The sequence below is a fragment of the Solanum verrucosum genome, unplaced genomic scaffold (assembly GCF_900185275.1).
Source record: "Solanum verrucosum unplaced genomic scaffold, falcon-dt-bn FXZP01000252.1, whole genome shotgun sequence".
Classification (NCBI taxonomy): Eukaryota; Viridiplantae; Streptophyta; class Magnoliopsida; order Solanales; family Solanaceae; genus Solanum; species Solanum verrucosum.
Window position 1 is genome coordinate 3,039,151 of NW_026019988.1, and position 14,595 is coordinate 3,053,745.

A 14,595-nucleotide genomic window follows, 5' to 3' on the forward strand; every position below is an offset into this window, starting at 1 on the left:
GTTCGGTTCTATGTGTTATCTATTTAATTTATCGGTTTTCATTTTTAAATACGTTAAATCAATAACCAAACCAATAAAATATTTATTTTTACCATAAGTTTTTCAATTTTTTTCTTTAAACTATGCACCTAATTAAACCGTGTGACATAATTAAAACGAAAAGAGTACTAAGTAAAATATATTTATCATATATTAATTAGTAAACAAACAATTTGTTGTGGCGGTCGGCTGGTTGTTTAGTCTAATTTATGTGTGGTGAACACCTAGTAAGTGGCATCTAGTAAAGTCATTTAACATCGTTAAACAAACAAAAATAGAGTATAATAATAAGTCATTAGCTGTAATCCTAAAATAAAACTGATTAGTTATACTGAAAGAATAAGTGGAAAGAATTTTTTTTGCATAATATCCAATCAAATTTCAATTAATAGCCACTATATATGGTCTCTAAAAATATCTACTAATTCATAAATTTTATTGTGTGTTGTCATTTTATAATCATATCCACGCAAATATATTTATTTTTCTTTTCTATAATTAAATATTTTAGGGAAAACTTTATAAGTAGTGTACCGGTGGGGGCAAGTTTTTTCCCTTTTTTTTTCTTTCAAAACATAGCAAAATGCATTGTATTTGTGTGCCTGTAATATCTAATCCTAATATAACCGTGTGAATATATATATATTAATTAGATTTTGAATGTACATGAAGACATCAATTGTGGTGTGACTAATTGGATCTAAGGTATAACATGTTTTCAAACTGTATGTGCACGTCAATTAGATGTGATAGGGTATGTTGTAGGTAATGGGGAACCACCACCTAAAATGATACTATATGTTATACGTATGACGGGTATTCATTAACGTCTGATTAAATCACTTAATAATAGTAAATTTTACGTGATTTGATGTAAACACCTAGCTAGAGGTTTTAGTTTTCCATTCTCCTTGCTAATATGGGCTTCATAGCTCCTGTACAGAAAACTTCTTGAATCAACAAAACTCATGGGCCAGATATATAGACTTGGCCCAAATCCAAGTCTGTTTTGCCTTCATTTAGCCCAAACAGTACTAAGTTGTAGCCGAAGAAAGAAAATAGACGAGAAGATTAGGAGGTTATTAAAAAAAGGAAAATTACATGGTTAAGCGAACTTATACTACTTAATTACTCATCATACCTATAGTTTGCTATAATTATCATTCGCGACTAACATTATATATTAATTACGTTGGCTGATTTTGAGTTTGTATAATTGGCCACGTTTGTATATGTATAATTCGCCAGAATATACAAATACATATGTATAATATACAATTATCTAACTGATATACATATACAATTCACCTCTCTCCCACTCTTTGTCCTCTCTCGCTCGCCTCTCTCCTCTCTCCCCTAGTCTCGCTCACCTCTCTCCTCCCTATGATATGTAGCTACGAAATGTAATTATCAAACTATAGCTATGAAGAATAATTAGGTTATTATTGAGTGGCTATATGTGAAAGTTCCTCTTAAAAAAAGAAGTGGATGATCTTTAGTGCTTGTTAATTTAGTATAGTTTTGTTACCTCGTTAGCAGTGGCGGATCTATGCAGAGGTTTGGGGGTGCCACGCCACCCCCGAACTTCGACGGAAACTCTATATATACATAGGTATATATATATAATATTTATATTAATATAAAGCATTCCACCCACAGAACAAAACTGTCTTGTGGTGCCATGGTAGGAGGGCAACTTTAGAAAGCTGATGTTGCGGGTTCGAATCCCATTTGTACCTATTTTTTTGAGAAATTTGATGCAGACGTTATTTAAGAAAAAAAAAAGACTCCAAGCACGTTTTTTTAAGGAAAAACAGTTGGCACAATTTTTATTTTTATTTTTTTATAATTGTTATTGACTTAAATTAAATTAATTACATTATTACTCCTTTGACTTTTCTTTTATTTGATTAAATACTCAATAAAAGTGTAATATCTTATTATTTACATTTTATTGATTGATTTATGATATATATCGAAAAGACAAATAATTTAATCAAATATAAAATTAATTTAATCGATAAGTCTATTTGGCACCAACGGACTCTAAATCCTGGATCCGCTACTGCTCGTTAGGATTGATAAAGTAAAGCCTAGTCTCCTTGCTTGTACTTATTTCTATTGAGTATTTTTATTTTAATAAAAAACTGCTAGATACTCTGTCTGGTAGTATAAATAAATAAAAGTATTATAAAATATAAGCTCAGAATAATATAATATAATATAAAGAAAAGAAAACAAGATATGGAGATGAAGAAGAGGATTTTTCTTCTATTCAAGTGTATCTTTCAAATGGTGAATGTTGTCTCTATTTATAGTGTTGAGATATCACTCCCAAAGGTCACTTTGTTAAGAGCCCAAACTAGTAGTACATGGTTATCCAAAAAGGTTCTTATCACTTTGAAATTATACATACATAAATTCAAATAATTCTTGAGTAAATCAAATGGACAATCCACTATGCAGTGGATTTATAACAAAAAGAATGTTCTTTAATGAGATTCAATGTTCATTAATTTTTTCTTACTTGTTTATTTTCTTAATACCAATAAACTGATTTTTTTTAAAAGATCCTTTTAATTGTTTATTCTTTCATGGTGAATTTATGACGGGATATTAAGATAAAAGTTATCATCCTGTGATGAAGAGGTCATGAGTTCAAGCTGCAAAAACAGTTTCTTGTAGAAATGCAAGAGAAGGTTACGTACATAAGAACCTATGTGATCCCGACAATTCCTAGGCCAGCAGAGCGGAAACTTCGTGCATGGGGCTATTGTTTTCTTTATGTGAAGGAAACCTTCAAATCAACTCATGTGTTCAAGCCGCAAAAACAATCGTAAGATAAGATTGCGTACGTAAGAACCTCCCAAGCTCCTTGTAGAGTGGGAACTTCGTGCACCGAACCATCGTTTCTTTTATGTTGAAGAAATTTTGCAAACAATCACAGCTAATAAAACAGAACATATGCATTTCTGAAAAGTAGACTAAGTTAAACCCTTCCATATTGTTATTAATAAGATTAAAACTCTTATTTTTAACAACATTGCCAAATCATTTTGGCAATGAACTCAGGCTTGCTGAGTACAATACAAATTGAAACTTAGAAAACAACATAATATATCAAAATTACTAGCTACATAACTCTCTTAAGGACATGTGAGGAAAGGGTTGTTAAGAAATTCAATTCTTTCTCCATATGTTGCACCCGAGAATATTCATCCCATACGCGTTCAAGGGTTCCACAGGAGGGTAGTCTCCGCGATCATAGAGGTCACGATGTATGGATCCATGTTCGATGCAGGCCTCCTGTCCTCAAAGTATCCCTTGCCTTCCTTCTCCGTGTCTCTTCCCACACGAATGGATGCACCACGATTTGCAACACCCTAAACAATACAAAAACATTAACTCAAAATCAGATACAAGACTTATTTTCATGGAATTTAACTTATATACACTAACAGTATAAAAGACTAGAGTTTCATCATACCCATTTGAACGTGTTGATGTCAGCTGTTTCGTGTCTTCCAGTGAGACGACGTTCATTGCCTTCACCATATGCTGCAATGTGCTCCTTGTGCCTAAGTCCAAGCTTCTCAATAGCCTTCTTGATAACTTCATACCCTCCCTCATTCCTCATGGACTTGGTACTGAAAAAAAAAAAACATTCCAAAGTTTCAATCATTTTGAGATAGAGAGAAAAAAGTACTAATCGCGGAGTTGAATATGAAATGTTATTAGTTACTATTACTCTACCTGTAATTTGTATGCGCTCCTGCACCATTCCAGTCGCCCTGATAGTCAAGAAGTTACAAAAACGAGTATTTGAAGTTAGCAAACTTAAGCGTTTGGACATGATTTGATTGAAATTTGAAGGGGAAAAACGAACTATTGAAGTTGAAACTGTAAAGAGTATTTTGGTTCACACGACAAGTGCACAAAATAATGATCTTACCGGAATAGGTTTGGGGTCGAATGACACGACAACTCCAGCAATCTCTGTAATCCTCTGTTTAACAACCAAAATCGACAGAATAAGAGAAATGAACTGATATTTAGGCTAAATTTATCGATAACTTGGCTACATTACCTCGAGAATGTAACGAGCTGCCCACAACTCGTCACCTGATGCAATGCCAACTGAAGGTCCAATTTGAAATTCCCACTGCATTACGTCAAATAAAGCAAACAACAAATCAATAATCATCCAAACTGAGGCAGAGGCGAATCTAAAGCAAGTTCTGTGAGTTCATTTTGTTTTATACATATTATAGTTTTACACTCATTCTGAACTCACTGACTTTATATTCTGGATTTGCATACCTGTCCAGGCATCACTTCTCCGTTGATACCACTAATGTTAATCCCGGCATAGATACATGCCTTGTAATGAGCATCAACAATATCGCGTCCAAAAGCCTTTCCAGATCCAATTCCACAGTAGTATGGTCCCTAAGAGCGATCAAAAAATTAGTCAAAATCATCACAAATCGCGATAGGACAAGGGAAAATGTGAATTGTCACTAAATCGTCTGGTCTTAAACATATCATGTGGAAAGTTAGAATTAAAGAGTTGCTGAAAAAGAAAAGATGCATTCGTTTTAAATGTACTAAAAATGAAAGTAAGACTAACAAATTGAAACAGAGAAAATAGCATATTGAGAAGAGCAATATTTGCGTATTATCATCATCAATGCAACTATAAGAGGAAAAAGTTTAAAAGCAAGAAAAAGATAATGGTTGAAAAACTAAATATGTGATACTTTTTCCCCCTTTTATTCTATTTTTTTCCCATGTGAAGATAAGTCTAATTAGGTATTGAGAACATATGCCTGAAAGCTATGTTGCTCGAACCCTCCAAAAATATTGCCGTGTCCATGTTTCCCCCTCTCTTTTTTTCTTCCCATGTGAACATAAATCTCAATTAGGTACTAAGAACAAATGCTTGAAAGTTGTTGTTCGGATCCTCTAAAAATGTTGTCGCACCCCGATTGGAGGATCCCACGGATACGTTAAAATTTTTGAAGAATCCGAACAACATATCTCGAAAGATGTGGAAAAAAGAAGAGGAAAATTAGCATGTGAAGTGGGGAAAAGGTTGTTGAAAAATTTACCTGTGGTCCAGGAAAACCACCAATAGGCCATCCAAGAGGCCAATTAATTTCCTTTTGTAGCAAGGTGTATTCTTGCTCAAGACCATACCTAATTTACACAATATATCAAAAAGTTAAGGAATTTCCAAAATGACACAAGGAAAAAAAAAAATCAATTTGAAAGCTTAAGTGGATATGTTAATATTCACGCAAACTAGCTCAGAAGACACCATAAAAAAACGGATATGTAAGTACCATGGTTCCTCAACAACAACATCAGGGTTGCTAAATATTTTAGCAGCATTGTGCCTCTTGTTTGTTGGAATTGGTTCACCAGCTGGGGTGTAACAATCACAGATGACCTTTAAGTAAAAAAAAAAAAAAAAAGGAAAAAAATGTCAATGATATGTATAAAGTAAACTAGTAAAGGTTTTAACTTATATACACTGATAACATAAAGAATTTCTATGGACGCTTACGTGTAATTGTTGTTTTTATATATGTTTGACAGTAAATAAAAGTTAAACTCAAACGTAAATGTTTTACTCACCAGGATATTGTTGCCCCTCCTGAATGGATCCTTGAAAATTGCTTGAGGACTGCATCAAAATTACAATAAGCATTCAGATAAGTGTCCATAGGGATGGCAATGGGGCGGGACGGAGCTGAGACATACAAGTGGAGGTTTGACTCATAAAAATATCAATCCGTGCCCTCATAGCAATTTCTTTTATTTTCAACACGCCCTACCCCACCCTGCAAAACATTTTTTTTATTTTCAATCCCTGTCTTGCCCCGCATAGCATTTTTTTCTAATTTCAACACACCACGCCCTGCATAGCAATTTATAGAATTTTCAAAACTCCCCACCCCGCATAATAAATTTTGTATACTTACTATAGGATCACTTCACTGTCTTCTCCAGGAGCTTGACCTGTGCTAGAACCATCATAATTCCATTTGGGAAGCTTTGAAGGATCATCAACAGGACCAGATAGAGTCTTTATATAAGAAATAAAATAATTTTAGAATTCTTCACATATTATCCACAGAAAATAAAAATACAACTATGTTATATAAAATAAAGATTTATTACCCTGGCTTTGCTCCTTACATCCATTCCTGATCCACCAATCCTGATTATAAACACAACATGATTAACATCAAAACAACATAATCATTAATCACCATAGAAGCAAAAGATTCCATTTTACATATATAATGTTTCCTTTTGCTTTTCTTATTTCCACCCGGTGTTTGGTATCTGACTATATTGAAGTCCCATATATATGTCTCAAATCATCATTAATTCAAAAGAGAAACAATTTTTTATTTTTATTTTAAAGTTAGGGAGTTCAAAATACCAATGTACATGCTACTTCTCTTGTGACAATAAAGAGAAAAAATGAATCTAATGAATTAACTGATTATGAAAACTTAACAATTCACCATTTTGGATTTGGATTTTGAAAAACAAATTGAGACTTTATCATAACAAAATTTCAAACTAATAAAATAAGGCACAAATGAAGCATTGGAGAAAACAAATTTGTAAACAAGGTGTTGAGTTACAGTTCTGCTTATAGCTTATGGGTTCGACACAACTCAACAACTTTGACCTTTTGACTCTAACACTGTATTTGTATTAAAAGATCTATTCAAAACTCGGTAAATTGTCATTTTTTGGAATTCAAAACGTATAAACTCAAATTCGAGTGTTGCCTCAATTCATAAGAACCAAAAAGAATGATACAAAAGAACTAACCATATGTATTCAGCAATGATTTTGTCAGAGGAATCAGAGAGATTGAGATTGACAAGATCTGAAAGATGAGCCATTATGTGAAAATAATAATAATTCAAAGTTTGAATTTGTTGAATGAGAGAATTTAATTAATTTGTATAAGCAGAGGTGAAGATAAAGAGAAGCAGTTTCCTCTGTTTTTATAGGCAGCTAGAGAGAGTGTTGGTTGTATAAAAGTATTCACAATTACTATTATCATAATATATATATGTCATTATTACTTATTCAACTTCTAATTAATGTTTGTTTCTTTCAGTGTCTCATAGGTTTAATTCAATTTAAATTCGTGTCAGAATATCTTATGATGGATTATATTAAAATGTTTTCTTACCAAGACAATTTTATTACATCGTATGACTTGAATCCGAGACCCTTATAAGATGAGAAAAAATTGTTCAATCAAACATGAGGAAATATTAAAAACATTTCCTCAATACCAAACACATATTAAAGCAGCGTTTGACCATAGATTTTAAATCAAAATTTCAAGTTCTCAAAAACTGACTTTTAGGCCAATTTTTGAGTTTGTGAGACATCCACTTTTAATACTTCAAAAAAACAAATTCCAAACACAAATTCAAAAAATTATTTTTTTCTCAAGAGTAGGTAACTAGTCAAAAGAAATTTTAAAAAATAAAATAGGAGTTGCCTATAGTAGGTAATTTTCAATGCACAAGATTTTTTTATATTTTTTTTTATGATTATAATGTTTATAAGAGAGTAATTGAACTGCTGCTTTCTCTATTAACTTTATCCGTTTTACCACATTTCTTTACTCATAATGTCAAAAGATCTCGGGTCGTAGTGAGATGATTGAGATCTCTCAATCCTTAGTCAAAAGTTTGAGATTCTAATTTTTAAAAAGAAAAAGAAATTCTCTTTAGAGTGTTGCTCCTGAAAAAAGTCTTATAACATATGAATTTAAATTTAATAAAACCTATGAATCAATATCAAATATCATATATATTTTTAAAATGTCATAGGGTGAGAGATTTTATTGTCTAAACTCTAAAGTAACCTTTTGGTTTATTCTTGGAAACATGCTATCGTCCAACATGTGTACTGTTGCAAACCAAAAAATTTTATTCACGTAATTCAAAGATATTTTTAGATATTTGCAACAAAATAACTATGGTAAGTTTGCTCTGCTCACTGAACTAGAGACACAAGGGGTTTAATCTGAAATTCTTGAACTGAAAAATAACTATATTAAGTATTGAATTTTCTTTAACTTCTTTGTACATATAATGTTACACATTTTATATTTCATACCTCAATAACAAAATTCTTCCCTTTTTCTTGTCGTACCATTATAGTACTCAATCAGTTTTCATTTGTTTGTCCTATTTTGATTTGACATAAAATTAAAGAAAGCGGGAAAAAATGAACTTTATAGTCTTAAATAGATATAGATTAAAAGGAAAATAGGACAAAGAAATTAAAACGGATGAAGTATATGTTATACAAATAAGTAGGTAATATATATATATATATATATATATATATATATATATATATATATATATATTAAAATTTATTTTTTCAATGAATTAGGTTATATTTAATTTTCCAATGACGATGTAGCTTGTACGGTAGATCAATTTGTTAGACAAACCATAGGTTATATCGTCCGATTCGTAAACTCCAATGATTTAACTTAGAATTTTCAGATTTAAAAAATCGAAGTTTTGTTAAATGTGTGACCCAATGCCATCTCAAACAACCAGTGAACTACCAATTGTCTTATTTGGATTGGTTCATTTCGACCATTGAATCATCAAGCCAATAGTTTGTTAGATCAAATTTCTAAAAAGTCAAAAGTATATCATAGCAAAATTTTCATATCATTAAATGAAACTAGCTAGTTTTTTTTCTTTAAAAATTGGTTCGCGCTTCTTAAATCTTTTTTGGTTTTGATATCAAATAGATTAAATTATATGGGTTAAAAAACAAAATAAGGGAATGTTGTATCTACGTATAAATTCATTATTCGCTTATTTTTGTTCTAAAAAAAACCACAGCTATGTATTAATTAAAAGAATTCATTTGGCGTAATAAAGAATGAAAAAATCGATTAATAGGAAGTAATGAATTAAATTTGTGTTACTTATTACACGTCGATAAGGATTTTAATTTTTTTTTAGAAGGGAAGTAATAATGACATGCATGTAATCAAAGCTAAGAAAAATTGAAACTTTTAAGTGTCCTTTTATGGGTTATTTTTTTGTGAAAGAAACGTTTCAAATGAACGATAACAAACAATATATCATGGGGTGATTTAGACTAATGCTAAGGTGGATGCTATATTGATTATATGAGTCTTTTGTAAATCCATAAGTTCTAGTAACAGAAATCAATCGAAAAGCAATAAAGACAAAATGCCAAAAGAAGAAGAAAAAAAAAATGCAAATGAAGATTATACAAAAAGGTCATATCAACTTGTCTATATATAAAGAGATATTTTTTAAACAAATTTATCATTCAAGAAGAAAAAATAAATTATATATTACTATGAAGAGTTGTCCAGAGGATTGCTAACTATTTCTAAATTAATGCTAACTATCATTAGTTTCTAATTAATGATATTTTTACTATGAAGATTATACAAAAAGGTCATATCAACTTGTCTCATTGAAACTATTTCTGAATTAATGCCAACTATCATTAGTTTCTAATTAATAATTTAAAATTATTCAAAATATCTCCCCACATTTTATGTTGTATTAGATAGCAATAATAATAGGGGGAGGCAAATTGAATGTTGACTCACATAAACACGTTTTACATTGGGTAAAAATGTTATTTTTGAGTCGAGAATCTTGAAAATTGTTTTTTTTTTTTTTTATGAGGTAAACATGTTATCCCCTACATAAAAACGTCTTACATTGAATCACAGTATTGTTCATTTAGAACACATCTTACACTGAATATGATATAATTCATTGGGAATATGTTACATCTTATATAAAGTGTAAAAATAAATATTGTAAAAAATTTGAACGATCGTTTATGACTTAAGCCAAATAACTAACAAGTATTTTACAGCACATGATGCCAAACCTGAAGCCTTTGAACGACTCAACGCTAAACTGCTTTACGTGGCTTAATATTAGCCGTACAAACATGTCACAGATTTATACGGCAAATTGAACGGCAAGGATTTCTTATCGTGCCGTAAAGTTGACTTTCGCTTACCTCTACCTGGCCAATTGCTGAATACGTGATTTTGACGTTGTTATTTTATTTGTGTATGTTTTTAAAATATTTTCGTACTTTGGAATATCTTAAATATATTTAAAATTAGTTTTGATAAAACTTAATATTACATGTGATATTTGAAATTTGGAAAAATTACTTGAATTGGTACATTTTAATAAATAATTACTGATTTTAGCGATATTTTTTATTTATTACCATTTATAGCAATACTATGTTAAATCCACAATATGTATTAAAAGTGAATTATGTATGCAATATATATGAATTATAACTATTTTTTAAAAATATATTATACTTGTTTCGTAAGAAATTGACACATTGAATTATAAGTGTATTAAAATGTGTGATAAATGTACTATCCATCAATAAAACTTGTATTATATGTGAATAATAAATTGTTCTTTGTAATATGTATTAAAATTGTTTTACAAATATATTAAAAGTGATCAAGTGAAAAAAAATGTTATTGCTATAAATGGTAAATATTTTCTTAATATACTATATTTATGTAAGTTCTACATGACTGAAGTCCAAGAAAATATAATTGAAGTTTAATTATTTTTATTTAATTATAATTATTTTTTTTCTTGAGATTTAGCTACTTTTTATCTGACTTCAATCATTTTACCTAATATTTAATTTTTTTTAAGCTTAACTCAAGCATCACATGTTCAAACTCAGTATATATGTAGAATTTTAAAATAGAGGTACAAATTAACGAGTGATATCAAAATAAGTTAGTCCCATGAAAGTTTTGGGGAAATGATTAAATTTAAACATATGATGTTTGAAATTATCCCGTAAATGTATTATCCAACCATATTAATCATTTATGGTGCTTATATTTTTAATTTGAATGATCAAGGATTTTATTATGTAAATAAAATAAAGATAGTTGAATATCTTCAAATCGCCAATTCTTTTTTGTTTCCCTTCAAACATCCTACAATTAAACCTCTGACTTTAAACATCAATTCATAAGATTCTATATATTTTGGTTAAAATAATACTATAGTTTAAAATTCCTATGTGTATTAGCACAACTACAAGAATCTTATGTACCAAAAAAAAAAAAAAGAATCTTATTTGTATTTTTTGTTAATAATTGTTAAGTCAACTAAGGGAAATATAATTACTAATTTGAATAAATATTATAGTTTTGCTTGAGTCACTTTCATGGATACAGATTATCTGCATCTGGATCTATTTTCCTAACAATAAACTATAAAATATCTCCAAAAGCAAGAAAAAAATGTTGAAATTTATCTATTATATTATGTGAAACTTATTCATCTTAAAGTTACAATTAAGTACACAAAGAAAATTTGCTCTGTTTTTTTTTTCTTGTTTTTTATGTTGCGTTTGGATATACATAATTTAATGTTCGGTCAATTTAAATTCGCATAAAAAAATCTCACTTTGAAATGGGACAGGGTACAATGCTCCCTTTTAAAGACAGGACTATGGTTTGGATTCAAATTTGAGCCTCAAATTTAGAATCGAGAAATACTTATCATTTCACCACAACATAGAGAGATAGGAGCAAAAATAATGATTTAGGATTCTTTCGACCTTTAACCAGATATCTCGAGTTTGAATTTCTAAAAAAAATTATTGAAAGTGTTGGCTCCAAAAATAAGTCATTTAATACATAATTTTATATTTAATCAGATTCTAATATTGATATCGAACACTTCAAGCGAAAAACTATAGAAAATAAAGTTGCTATGTATATGTTTTTTCCGAAACCAGAAAGGCCACTAAAAGCTGAAAAGGTAAAAGCCAATGAAAGGTCATGGACCATGCAATGTTAGAAAATGACATTATCGTATTATATTATTTATTAGACAACTACTAGAGTTGAATTTTAACAAAAATAAATAAATTATTACTATTCAGTCTCGTAATCATCATAATAATGTCTTGATTAAGAATTTAATACTATAGTTGATAATTTGCAACTACTAATCCTCGCATAAATCACATCCAAGTTGGCTAAATGATTCTTCAAATTTATATCATGTAATGAATCTTTAAATAATAGTAAATAAATATGTGGATGATGGTCATGATGATGAAATACCATTTTGTGTTTGACAAATTTTAGATATATGAAGGAAAAAATAGTTGAAAAAAAGAAGAATATGAATATATATTTTACTCAATTTGAAAGAGACTTAAATCGAAGGGACTTTATGGTCACTAATACTCACCACTAAAAGCAATAATAATACAAGAAAAAAAAGGTTCAAAAATTAGTGAAAGGCTAATTTTTTTAATTTAACTCATACATAGATACAATATTTTTTATAATACATCAATGTATTGCAACATGTCACAACGGTTTCTTAGCTTATTTTTATTGTTGTAGATCGGAATAAAGATAGAAGGTGTACGTTATACGGGATTTGTCTGAATCTCCAAATATATACTACATTAATATTGAAATCTTTGTGTGTTTACTTTTTTATACTTTAAATTTTCTATATTGAAAGTTATAGCTCCTCTACTGATAGCGGTTAAATACTTAAACGTGGTGATATAAAAAAAAAACAATATGATTCTCTTGTAAATTGCTCCGTTATCTAGACGTAAATAATAGTAATATTAATAATAATAATTAAAAAATAATAATATTGTACTGCATCGAGGTTCATTGATATTTAAAAAAAAAATAGATGCATTTTATTTTATTATATGCAGATAAACACAAAAAGTTCGCGGCTAATCGAAGTGGTAAACAAAACACAAGTTAAAAAGATTCTTATTACTAAAAACAAGACTAATTAAATATATCAAGAAAGCCAGCATTGTTTGGTATGGTATATAGCAAATCGTTACTTTTAAAATGCAACTTCTTGTTCTTATTTAGATGTAATTATTTTATAATGATCTGAGTTGAAAATCGTGATATTGCGGATTTAAATTTCAATTAAAAATACTTGATGATCTTTTTCATTTATAAGCAAGTCCAAATAAACTCAAATACGATATCAGGATCGTTGAACTAAATGATTTTCATGAAGTATACATATGTACATTAGCGAATCGTGAATTTGAAAGTGGCAGAACACGCCAATGTCTTTAATTTAACATATATAGACATGTCAATTGTATGTGCACCCAAAATGAACCAAATTTGAATAGTAGGTGCACACAATAATATCTACTATCAAAAAGATATATAGATTTGACCTTATATATATGGACCAATTTGAATGGTGTAGTAACAATTTAATTTGTTTTATTTTGTTCCCTTTTTATATTCACTAGCCTATGGATGAGGAGGAAGAAAGAAGAAGGCATCAGATACCAAATTTTTTACAATTTTTTTGTTGCAAGTTATAAATGAAATCTTTGAAGGATGATGAATTGGTGATGATAGTTACAAGAAACAAATTCATTGGATGTCATGCTCTGACCAATCATGTTGAGCACATATTCTCTTCTTTTACTTTTCTTTTTTCCTGCTCGATATTTATATTAAGATTTGACTGATTAAATTTATGTCGTGTAAGGTCTATGGAAGAAAGTACTACATATAACAATAGTGACATATTAAGTAGGATCTAAAAATTGATGAAGTTTGAGAAGAATGGTTGTGTATGCAGTTTTATCCCATTTTATAAAGGTAGAGGGTATTTCGACGTTCGATTAAAAATCAACATATCAAATCAAGTATGAGGAGAAAGTACTCCATATTAGATATTTTTTCATACCTCATATTTTGAGTCGAAATCTTAATTAAGGATAACGAAATCATATTCATTCGACCACGACAATGGTGGCCCTTCCTTTACACGTTTGGCTGGCTAATTGCTGTAATCTCTAGGTACTACCCTAAAAGTTTAAGTCAAATCTTATCTATGATCTTTCTTTTCTTTTTTTTTCCATTTATTTTAAAGTTATTACATACATGATTAAACTATAATTTTATTTTCTATTAAAATTAATGATCGCGTCAACTACTATAAATCAACAATTACAAGTAAGAAAAAAATTAAATTAAATTAAAAGGTGTACTGAGAAAAAATATGTACAAATACATGTGATTAAATCGGTTTTGGTAAGTAAATTGATATTCTCTTCAACCTAACTTATTTATATTCAATGAAGTACACATTTTTAGAAAATGAAATAAGTCATTTTACATGTAAGTCTAAAATAGTAAAATGTATTTATTCAAAATGAGTCATAGTAAGGCCTCATTTGTTTTCATTAAGATTCAAACCTCTGAATCTCAATACACGTCTGAATATTAAGATTTGCATTAAGAGCTAGGTGTCTAGATCTGAATACACATCTGAATATTAAGATGTGGTCTCCAAATCTGAACACTGAATGATTATTGTTTGTTTTCAATATCGATCTGAATGTGTATATGAAATCAAACATTATATTAATATAATGTTATAAAAATTCATTTCAACAAAATATATTACT

General features: G+C 29.3%; 1 protein-coding gene across 2 annotated transcripts in view; it reads right to left on the minus strand.

Annotated features, from left to right (window-relative positions):
- Positions 1–3,025: 3,025 nt before the first annotated feature.
- The window catches only part of LOC125818914 (glutamine synthetase cytosolic isozyme 1-1), a 176,314-nt gene continuing 164,744 nt past the window's right edge, over positions 3,026–14,595 (minus strand). Inside the window, exons 2-13 of one of the 2 annotated variants that reach the window (XM_049498425.1) lie at positions 6,895–7,001; positions 6,226–6,265; positions 6,027–6,130; positions 5,680–5,728; positions 5,385–5,491; positions 5,151–5,238; positions 4,360–4,488; positions 4,127–4,201; positions 3,992–4,045; positions 3,793–3,830; positions 3,527–3,686; positions 3,026–3,422 (exon numbers count right to left, since the gene is read on the minus strand). In XM_049498425.1, coding sequence (XP_049354382.1) covers positions 3,270–3,422; positions 3,527–3,686; positions 3,793–3,830; positions 3,992–4,045; positions 4,127–4,201; positions 4,360–4,488; positions 5,151–5,238; positions 5,385–5,491; positions 5,680–5,728; positions 6,027–6,130; positions 6,226–6,265; positions 6,895–6,968 — 1,071 coding nt within the window. In that variant the 5' untranslated portion in view covers positions 6,969–7,001 and the 3' untranslated portion in view covers positions 3,026–3,269. Of the gene's footprint in view, positions 3,423–3,526; positions 3,687–3,792; positions 3,831–3,991; positions 4,046–4,126; positions 4,202–4,359; positions 4,489–5,150; positions 5,239–5,384; positions 5,492–5,679; positions 5,729–6,026; positions 6,131–6,225; positions 6,266–6,894; positions 7,104–14,595 lie in introns of those variants that run through there. The other variant, XM_049498423.1, reaches the window with a different exon arrangement.